An 11165-nucleotide genomic window follows, 5' to 3' on the forward strand; every position below is an offset into this window, starting at 1 on the left:
CCTGGCGGCCTGGGGTGAGCGCGGCGCGGCGCCGGTCCCCGAGCTCGGCCTGGGGGCGCTTCCCCGCCCCGGGGCTGCCGACGGGTCGGGTCGGGACCCCCCAGGCCTGTCGAAGCCTTAAAGGGGGGCTGGGAGTGCTCTGCCGCCAGGTCGAACACGCGCCATGCAGCCCAGTGGGCCGCAGCGCGGGAGCGGAGGGTCTTCCAGTCAGCAGGGAGGTGGTTGTGACCGCGTCCCGCATGGTGGAGCTGAGGGAACGTGAATCCGGAAATGCTTTGCTCCAGAACAAAGTTGCTCATCTCTTCATTGAAGTCATAGCTATGTTTTGTTTTGTTTTTATTTTGAAGGAAGGCAGTGCTGGAGATGAGGTCTAGTTCCAGCCTTATGACCCCTCTCCACAGTAGGGAGGCCGTACAAAAGCGTGACCTGCTTGTGGTGTTGGGAAGGGATGAATTTGTCCACTTGCTAAAAGTTTCCGCTATTATAAACTGGGGTTTCTAGCTGAGGGCCCGTGGAAATGTAAAGCTTACATAGATTTCCTGGAGGAGCCGCGCTCTGCGGACTTGCCAGTAGATTGCAGCCTGTCCAAAGCTCCTGAGAGCAGCCGCAGCCTCTGCAAAAGTCCTGCTTTTAAATTCTACTTTTGGGGTTATCGGCAAGTTAAATACTGTTTTGGTACAGCTAATGTAATCCCTTCAGATATGACAGTAGGCAAGTGAGCCTTGTGGATGGGGGGGGGTATTTTTTAAATGCCTCAGCTTGAAGTAGGGCTTTTGACACTGTCTCCCACGACATTCTCAAAAGTAAGCTAAATAAATAACGTCTATATAAAACTACCATAGGGTGAGCACATTGCTGAATGATCATGCCCTATGAGTAGCCAGCAGTGACTCAGTGTTGAATCCGGAAAAGGTATCAGTATGTCAGACGCCCCCCACCCAGGGTTTTGTGCTGGAGCTGGTACTGTTTAATATCCTTCACTAAGTGACTTGGGGGTGAAATTGAGTGTACAGACTCCAAATGACACCAACTGGTTGGCTTTGCAACACTTTAGAGGATGAGATTGTGGTTCAGAATGACTGTACTAAATTGGAAAACTTGTCCAAAATCAGGTTCCTTGGGTGAATTTGATATCTTTTATTAGACCAACCCAAATAGTGTGAAATACTGCACTTAAGGAAGAATCAAATGCACATACACTGCATAGGGAATACCTGGCTGGGCTGCTGTACAGCAGCAAAGATCCAAGGGTTAAAGTAGACTGAACATGTATCAATACTGTCATATTGTTCCAAAAATAAGCTGCTAAGAAGTGTTGTATGCAAGACGTGAAATGATTCTTTTACCCTCTTCAGCACTGGTGAGGTCTTACTAGGAGTACTGTATGGTTTTGGGCACTATACTGAGAATGGATAAATTGTGGTAGACTGCAGGGGAAAGCAATAAAAAGAATTAGAGGCATTGAAAATGTGATATGAGAGAGAATTTGTACTATTTATAAGTGAAAATGGGGGAGAGGGATTTAAGAAGTCTTCAAATATATAAAGAGCATATATATGCTTATAAAGAGAATGAAGATTAGTTGCTCTTTGCATCTATTGGGGACTGGGCAAGAAGTAATGGGTCTAAATTATAACAAGATTAATGTCAGGACAAACTGCCTGATGACAAAGTTGGTTAAGCACTGGACCAGTTTGCTAAAAAAAGTGTAGTTACCTCTGTCAGTGGAAGTCTTTTAAGTACAAGCTACACAGATGTTTGCTTGCGTTGGCTCAAACAGGGATGATTCTGCCCTTGGCAGAGGATTTAACTTAGGTTAGTGGGAGCCAACCTTTTTGGAAGGTGCCACAAATAAGCCCAGTGCCCTCCCAGAGTGCCACTTGTATCCCTTCCTCTGCCCAGTTGGCTGCTTTGCTTTCTGTTCCCTGTCCTGTGCCCCTACCCAATTTATGGGTCTGCTTTCTACTTCCTGCTCTGTGATGTTCTGTTTTCTGCTTTGTGCCCAAGTTTTCTACTGCTGGGTTTCTATGTGCCACACAGACTGCCTGTGCTGCCTATGGCACATGTGCTTGCTGCAGGTTGGCTACCTCTGGACTGAAGATGACCTCTTGAGGTCTCTTCCAGTCCTGTTTTTCTGTGATCTTATAACTGAATAGTTCATGAAGTCTCATCTCAGATATGTTTGACAACTGTTTTCAAAGTTGAATTTCTCAACTGTAGAATCTATATTTGTCTTCTGACTTTTTCTCCTTGTACCATCTGATATAGTGGTTAAACATCACCAAAATCTTCCTCTAGTGCTCGAAAAATAGTTAAACACAGATGATGTGCATCGATATGAAGGATGCAGAGCTTTTGTGCTTTTACTTCATTATGAACAGGGATCTGGGTTTTCTGTTCATGACAGAAAAATGCAATAAAACCTGGATTTTTCTCATTTTGAAGAGAAAAACACTGGAAATGGTGGGTTTCCCCTTGCAGGCTGGCAGAGTTCCAGCCGGCAAGGGGCTGTGGGGAGCAGAAAGAGGGTGATCACCATGTGCATGTGCGCACATTTACATACACGTGGCTGCCAGGCAGCCTGGAGAGCAGCTCCCCATGGGTAAGTCTGGTGAGGGGAGACCTGGGAATTGAGCCCCCTGAGGGAGGAAGCTGGGCAGGGCTAGGGGTGCTGGCCAGCCTGGGCAGTGCGTGGAGCTTGGGGACCGGGGCTGAAATGCACGACTGCAGGGTCCTGGCCAGGGAGTGGGATGGAGCCATGGGCGACTCATTTGTGGGGGGAAGGAGGGGGACTGGCTTCCTGCTACTGTGTGCACTCCCAGATGGGGGGCACATGCCCACAGACTTGTGTGAGGGGCGGGTGCAGGCTCCTGTTGCTGGCTCAGGGCTCTCTGCCCTGCTGCCCTCCTCCCTGGGCTTCTCCAATCCAGTGGGTGGGACCTGGTGTAGCAGGGCAGAGCAGGGTGAGGAAGCTTGATGTTGTTGCTGTGAATCCTGCACCACCATGGCAAAGTGCTCCCTGCCTGCCTGGTAGCAGTGGGGGTGGTAGTGCTGAGTTGTGCTCTTTGCTGCTGCCGGGTGGGCAGGGGGCGCCTTGCCAGGGTGGCACGGAGCTCCCAGTGATGGTATTGAGCTTCCCAGCTCCGTTTTGTCCTGCTGTGCTGAATCCTGTCTGCTGGACTTTCGAGGCCCTGTGGGAGGGCCGCAGGGTGAGGAGCCTGAGCCCCTGGGGCAGGCTGCATCCACACCCCCACAGGCTCCACTCCACCAATACTGCTCATGGGGGAGGGGGAGCTGGGCTCTGCGCTCTGCTCCTGCTGCCTCCCACAGGCAGCAGCCAGAGTTGCAGTGCTGCTGCAGGGGGCTGCAGACCTGGGTCCCTGGCCCCATAGACCTGGCAGCTGGGGCCCCCTTTTGGCAGGGCTGGGGGGCAGTGGGTGGGGAGTGAGGGGCACCAGCAAGCCTCGGTGGGGCTGTGGGTGAGGGGCAATGGCATGGGCAGGGCACTGGCATATCAGGGTTGCTTTTTATCAGAGAATTTGCAATTTTTAAACAGTGAAAACAAGGATCCCTGATTGTGAGCAAGTGGCTATCTATATCATGATCATATTTTCATACTTGCTTCCTGATTCTTGGAAATGTTTCTCACAATGAAACTTACTACATATTTCCACAGTTCTACCCCAAAATATTTGAAGAGCCATGCACAGTTCCCTGAGTAGAATCAGGACTGTTATGTTTTTTTCACCTTTGACAAAGGGCTTCAGCTTTATAATTAAACAAACTTGTCTTATCCCACCCCACTGTCAGTGATAAGATTTTTCTTCTCTTGTAGAGGAATGGCTTCTTGTTGGCACCAAGCAAGGACATCTCCTTCTTTATAGGATCAGAAAGGATATAGGTGAGTAACAAAATAACATTGTACAGTTTTTCTTCTTAAACACTTGGTTTTATTATGCTGCTGTCTTATTCTTTTAGTATTAACTGATAGATGCATAATGAATAGGTGTGTGACTGTACTGTAACAGAAATGTAAAAGGAAGAGACATCTTCTACAGCTTCATGTTTACTTCAAAAATGACCCTTTCTCAGAATTTCTTCCAGTATTATATCATCTAATACTTGAGCTATAATGCCTTTCCCCGTATTTGAATTTACAGTAAATTCGTGTAATATGTACATAAATACAATACCACCTGTGTATAGCTCAAACAGAGTCTATATAGTCTGTTGGTGATCAGTAGTCAGATCAATACGTTTTCCATGTTATGAATGGATTAGATTGGCAAAGTAGAAAAGGGACAACAGAATTAAAGGAAGGCCTACTAATTTTATCAGTATTTGTCAAAAGCTAACAGTTCAGAATCTTACTACTGGACACTAAGTAAGAACTTCATTTTCTGTCTTTTGGGGAATTGGTAACAGGTGGCCTTAGTCTAGTAGTTCTCAATGAGAGTGCTGTTCTGCAGGTGCTATTGCCATGACTGCCAGATTCATGTACAGGGCTCCGATGTACATGAGCTCCTCCTGCATTAAGGTTCTTTGATAACCTAAAACAGGCAGGAGAGCTGACTCCGGCTGCAACTCTTTCTGGTCTTGTCCACCTTTCTCCCTACTACCTCTCCTACTCCCAGAAACTGAGGGTCATGAAATAATTCCATCTGTTGTGCACCTGTCTGTTTCAGGGACATGAGATGACAGGTCAGATGGCAGCACGAGCAGCTCTTGTGTCTGTGCTAGGCTTATCGGAGAACCCTAATGCCATAGGACCATGAGTACAGGCCACAGCCCTTCCCAGTCTAGCTGTGCAGCAGTTGCACAGGGCAGTTTTCCTGGTAGCAGCGGCGCCTGGTTGAGAACCACTGAAAATTGCCCTGAAAAAATTGAGAACTACTGCCGTAGCTTGTTCAGGATGTTTTATCAGATGTAATATTACTCAAATTTAACATCTACATTTCACATTATCTACGAATTACATGGCAGTGTTCAGAGTTAAACACTTCAGCCTAGTTCAGTTTTGCTTTGCAAAGGACTAAACAAAAGGGCTTGGGATGTCTACTCTCAGCTCTTAGAAGGATACTGCTTCTTTATAGTCAGTTGGATGTCTAATTCTGAATTCAGGTTGCTCTGCCCATGCTATAGGCAGTCTGTTCCAATCACATTGTGCTAGATGTGAGTTGTTAGTGCTTGTCTGACTCGGTAAATTTCTCCCCCTTTTTTGCATCAATACCAGGAGAGATAATGTCATCAGAAAGTGGCTGTAAGTTTGTATCCATAAAACTCCTTTTAAACCCTTGTAGTGAAGTGTTTTATTCTTTGTCCTTTTTGCAGTAATGTGTCCCCTAGAGATTTGAGTTGCTGGTAATTGGTGTGGATAAAAAGTGCTTGATGGTTGTTTTCATATCTTGGGATTTTAAAATAGTAAATGTTATCATGATTTGAGTATAAAGGGCAATGATTTTGTTAATCGTGGGATATTCAGGAATTTTGACTACACTCAGACTTAATCACCTGGATATATGAAACTCTCAGGTCTCCTAAGTGTTAAGTAAAAGAAAGGCATATACTTCTTTAGTAATTTTTCTGGTATTAGCTGTCTAGTTTGTTCATTACTAAAACTCTATGAGATTGATGTATTACTTCGTAAACTCTTGCTCTAAAAGGGCATGTATGATTTTGTTTGATCTCTAACCTCTTCTTGGTAGGTTGCAACAGGTTTGAAGTGACACTAGAGAAGTCCAACAAGAACTTCTCAAAAAGAATTCAACAGGTATGAAACAGCAGTTCTTGGTACTGGGAGGGAAGTTTCCAGTGGTTTCAGCTGAGAGGGTTTGAAGTGAAATATGCTCATCTGAAATCCCTTGAGGGTTGTTTCTTTTTTTTTTAAAGAAGAAAAGTTGCTGGGAGTGGCAGAGAGAGGACCAGCCATGAGCTTGCCTCAGCCTTTTCCTACAGTATAAGAGAGTTTAAGCTCTTGGTTAGCTGGGAGTTGGCAAAGCCAGGAGCCTTTCCAACTGCTAGTAAAACACTGTGATGGCTAACAAATCGTTCAGTCACTTTGATGCAGTTGCAAAATAATAATATGTTGCTGGTATGGATAAAAGCACTAGCAGTTGAGAACCATGATTGAAAGATGCAATGAAAGTATGCATGTTGTTTCTCCCAGTACAGGCTAGTATAGAAGTAGTAGTTATGTACTTTTTATGACTATTTAAATTTTTCATAGCTGTTAGCATACTGCTTATATCACTACACAGAAGAGCACCACCTTTTTGTTGCAAATGATCTTGTAGTTATGTGCATCCTTCTGTTGGTAAGATACTAAAACATGATTGACCCCTGTCATAGGGATCCATGAGCTTCCTTGACAGGGTGGGTTATAAACACTAGTCTTCTGGTGCTTCTTGGGTGTAGGTGAAGGGTTGCACAGCAGATATAGGAATATTCCATAAAAAAAAATCTGCAGCCTCGTCTCTATTTTTTTACCCTTAAAAAAGAATGAATATCAAACAATTTGCCTAGACTAATTAGATCTTTTTAAGGCCGGTGGAGCAGGGGGTATGCATGTGCGCGAGTATATGTGTGTTTGGCTTGTAAAGGAGTTGCTTTAACAGATTCTGTCTTTCAGATTCATGTTGTTTCCCAATTTAAAATTCTCATCAGTTTGTTAGGTAAGTGAAGAAAATGTTAATACTACGTGAAGTGTGTGTGTGTGTGTGTGTGTGTGTGTGTGTGTGTGTGTGTGTGTGTGTGTGTGTGTGTGTGTGTGTGTGTGTGTGTAGTTACTTGGCCAAGCATGGCCTTCCCAGCCCCTTGTATATAAATCCAGCATTGTGTTTGTAAGAAAACAGTGAAAAATTCACACTTGAATCAGCCTTGGCACATGCATAAAACCGTCTTCCACCCTTCTGGGCTAGTGGGTTCCCTTCTGCACCCCTGTATTATGGTCTGATTGTTGAAAAGCCATTGATTCTGGCATTCAGGCCTCTGACTTGGCATGGGGAGCATTGTGCAGCATAGGTTAAAAGGCAGCTTTGCTGTTGTTAAGCAGCTGAAGATACTTGGGGAAACAGCACTGACAGTTGGGTAACTTATGCGACTGTGTCTTCTTAGTGCTGTATGTGAAGGTTCATTGATTTTGACTTCAAAACTGAACAATCCTTTTTTACAATATCTTTGTCCAAAGTACTCTAGGGTGGGGGGAACTTGCTCTCAACTTGTAACGCCAGCGTGGATTGATAGGCAGATGACTTGGTTTACCACCATGAGAGAGCTCTAAGTTTGCTTGGCATTATTATGCTTATTTAACCCTATTATCTTCCTGTGTCTTTTTTTACTTATGTTGCATCTCCCTTCTTTATGATCTCCAAGCCCCAGCTCTCCAGACCCCAGCATGTGTAGAATGCTGCTGCCTGCGTCCTCGTGCGTACAAAATCTTGACCATAACACACCCAACCTTTGAGTTTTCACTGTCTGCTAACTTTGAGCTAGTTCAAAATGGCTTGCATTTATAGGAGTTTCTGTCATGAACACACTCTGATTTGCACTGCCTTCCTGTTTCTCTCCCACTTTCTTTGTCTAATTAGCACTTGTTTTCAGCTCCTTCATGCAATCCTGTCACAAGTGGTGCGAGAGTCTTCTCTTCAGCAGCTGAGCTTATGCAATCAGGTGGCCATCTTGTATTTGTGCCTCACTTTTTTTTCAGATTGCCTGAAAAATATCCCCTTCTATCCTGCAATCCTTAGTTTTGCTAGCGAGTTCTCACTTGCTTTGTAAAGCTGTTTATTTATATTTGTAATGTCTTCTGTGATAGTTCGTCTGAAATAGAAATGAACTTAGTAAAAATATTTCTGCTTCTGTTTAAAACAGAAAATAACATTTATGTCCACGACCTGTTGACGTTTCAACAAATCACTGCAGTCTCTAAGGCAAAAGGTGCATCTCTCTTCACTTGTGACCTACAGGTAAATGCAGGCAGCTACTGTTACAGATGTTTGATCAGCTTTGTAATGAGGACTATCTTTCATATTGCTTGGAGGATTTTGCATGTGAAATTAAAATGAGCTGTGCTGTATTTTATATTCTGTGAACATTTTCTCCATGACAGATATTCAGGGTTGAGCGTTTCTGAAAATCAGGCTTCCCGTCCATGTGCCTAACTAGGGATATAAGAGTCGTAGGCAGTAGGTTTTAAAATGTGACCTTGGCCTCTTGTACTTCATAACAGAGTACAATTCTAAAAATTAAATTTCTATTATTGTGGGATGAAAATATTAAAGGGTTTTTTTTATTTGAGAGCTTTCTTCAGTTCCCCATTCTGACTCATGTAGTGTTTAGTGTTTAATCAGGGAATGGAACTTCCATTCCATCTATTGTCTGAATTTTCCTACCACAAGTTTTTTTTCAAAACTGTTGATCCAGTAAACCTCTGGGAATTGGTTGACGGCAGATCAAGCCTGTACAGTGTTCCATAAGAATAAGGTTCTTCATCCGTATGCCTACGGTCTTCTCAAAAGTGCTCTTTTTCCCCCCTAAGTTCATCACTTTACCGGTGTAATTTCTGTCCACCCTCCTCATCCCAGGCAGAAGAGACTGAAGTTAGTATTCTCTAGTGTGCAGATTTATTCTACGTAGGGATCTTGGCCTCTGTAATTAGGCAAGCATAAATATTTTCTGGTATTTAACTCCTAGGTTTAAATATAACACCCAATCTCATAAAAAAAATATAAGCTTTTGTAGAGTTCATTATTAGTGTTTGTTTTTGCATGTGGATGTTGAACTTGCTGGAACATGATGCCTCTTGTCAAAAAGCTTTTCTAACTTGTTGAAATAGAAAGCATAGCTATTAAACACGTTATTTTTTGTCATTGATATGGTTGTCACCCTTTCTTTGTATCACTCCATTTTTGCCCCTCTTCCTTCCCCATAAAGTAGCTTGTCCTTGCTTTCAAGGTCCTGGCTAATGCTGGTGTTTTCTGTTTATCTGTCCTTGTCTCTAAAGATAATACTGACTGGGAGGGATTGCAGCATCACACAATAGGCTGTCTGCTTCCCTGCATGTGGAACTGCTTTTCAGAACTGATTAAGATTGCTGCTTGCCCTCCCCTTCTCCCCCATCATACTCTACACTGATGCCATTAATTTATTTAATCATTTAATGGTGGAAGGTTGTCTTGGGACAGCAAGCCATCACCAGAATTGTGTATTTCTGTTGTCTTATCTTATTGGTTGAAGGGTCTTTGGGACTTGGAATTGCCTGCCTTTGTAAAAATACTGTGTGGGGGCTACAGGGGAAAAATAGTGAAAGTAGATGGTGGGATAGTGGTCAAAGGAAAGTGGTATTTTTCATGAGCTGTTCAAATGTAGCTTCAATCATTTGGGTAATTTGAATAGCTTGGGTCACGACTGAGTAATTGATTCAAAAGTTGGCTGGACTACAGGAAAAGGATTGGTAAATCTTTTCTAGGACGTGGTGCAATTACATACATTGCAGAGATGACCACTAGAATTGATAGTTCCTTTGGGCCAAAGGTTTGTGTACAATCTGCTCAGTCTATTTATATAACAGGTGGTCTCAAAATAAGGTTTGTAAAGAATAGCAAGTGGGGGAACCTTGTGATGCTGGTATTCAATGTTTCTGGTCTGTGGCTGGAATTCAGCACACTCGTCCCAGGGCATTTCTTATTATGAAAACTCTTTAGAGGAGAAAAGGATCTGCAGTGCTGTCTAGGAAGCATGAAGGTTTGCTTAGTTGCTCAGTTGCTGTTTCGCTCTTCAGTTTGTCAGTTGTGATCTCAATTGAGGATTATGGTCCTGTTGTCTTCATCCTTGTTTTTTTTCACCACTACTGATTCATGTTGGGCTGGCTTTTTTTCATAGCACTCTGATACAGGGGAGGAGGTGCTGAGAATGTGTGTGGCAGTACGAAAGAAGCTACAGCTTTATTTCTGGAAGGACAGGGAATTCCATGAATTACAGGTGAGATTGTGGTGGCGGTAACTAGACTGTAGAAGAGTCCTTGATAGAAAATGTCTTCAATATTTGCTATATAATCCCTGGTACAATTCACAATGAGTACTATCTTATGCTTCTGAATAGCTTAACTACCACTGATGCTAGCTTAACAAAGAAGAAATAACTAAAAGTGAAAGGGCATAATTGGAAACAGTAGGTACAAGAACCAAAAGGCTGACTCCACTCTTAAAGATCATTAGTAGTGGTATAAAGGCAAAATGTGCCTGTACTGCTTCTTGTCCTTTAGTTCTGTTGGTCCAGGTAAATTCTTCTAGAAAGTCACATTTGAGCTAGGCCTTGCTGCCAGGCAAGGTAATTGGCATTCTGGCAATCTAACTGGATGCCGTTCCCTTGAGCAGCCAAGGTTGGGAGTGATGCTAAAGAAGATCTCAGTGGGTAAATGAATTTAACTCTGCCATTTTCTGCTTTAAATATTATGTTAGAATTATTTGGGGGGGTGTGTGTGTGTGTATCTCAAAGTACATCACATCTAAGAATGATAGGACAATGGAACAAGCTACACTAGGAAGCTTAAACTCCCAGTGATTTTGCATAGAGGCTTGACAGGCACCTGTCTGGGATGGTTTAGGATCAGCACATCCTGCAGCCTCAGGTGGTTGGGGTGGAGGACCCTCAGAGCCCCTTCCAAGTTCCCCTGAGATTCTGTGATGTAAGGTGTACATAAACATTACTCTGTGTAGAAAGAACTTCAGTCTTAAAGGAGTCTCTTCCTACTGAGTAAGAGAAAAGAAAAGGTTATATACCTCATGCTAAAGTAGTCAAATGTGAAATATTAAACTTTCTGACCACAAATTTAAAACACAAAGGAAAAGCTCATTAGGTCCTGAAGCAGCCAATATGATTTGTTTTCCGTTTACCTTTCAGGGGGACTTCAGTGTACCAGATGTGCCCAAGTCTATGGCATGGTGTGAAAACTCTATTTGTGTGGGCTTCAAGAGAGATTATTATCTGATCAGGGTAAGGACAGGAATTGGAACAGAATATGTAAGGGGATAGTAATCACTTGAAGGAAAATACACTGACAGGTCTCGGGGAGGTGCCTGGTCTTATGGTAAACAAGTATTGAAACCCGCACTGTTTGACTTGCTTTGAATGTTTTTTGAGGAAGGAAGTTTTTAAGTTGCATTCCT

The 11165-nt window shown here is 43.4% G+C and overlaps 1 protein-coding gene across 1 annotated transcript in view; it reads left to right on the forward strand.

Annotated features, from left to right (window-relative positions):
* Position 1: 1 nt before the first annotated feature.
* VPS39 (VPS39, HOPS complex subunit) overlaps positions 2 to 11165 on the forward strand; it is a gene marked incomplete at its 5' end in the record, with an annotated part of 43979 nt that continues 32815 nt past the window's right edge. The window contains 7 exons of the mRNA XM_025216039.1: positions 2 to 14; positions 3836 to 3901; positions 5706 to 5770; positions 6629 to 6671; positions 7870 to 7964; positions 9880 to 9978; positions 10900 to 10992. Of these exons, the coding sequence (XP_025071824.1) occupies positions 2 to 14; positions 3836 to 3901; positions 5706 to 5770; positions 6629 to 6671; positions 7870 to 7964; positions 9880 to 9978; positions 10900 to 10992 (474 nt within the window). The remainder of the gene's footprint in view (positions 15 to 3835; positions 3902 to 5705; positions 5771 to 6628; positions 6672 to 7869; positions 7965 to 9879; positions 9979 to 10899; positions 10993 to 11165) is intronic.

The sequence above is a fragment of the Alligator sinensis genome, unplaced genomic scaffold (genome assembly GCF_000455745.1).
Source record: "Alligator sinensis unplaced genomic scaffold, ASM45574v1 scaffold314_1, whole genome shotgun sequence".
Taxonomy (NCBI): domain Eukaryota; kingdom Metazoa; phylum Chordata; order Crocodylia; family Alligatoridae; genus Alligator; species Alligator sinensis.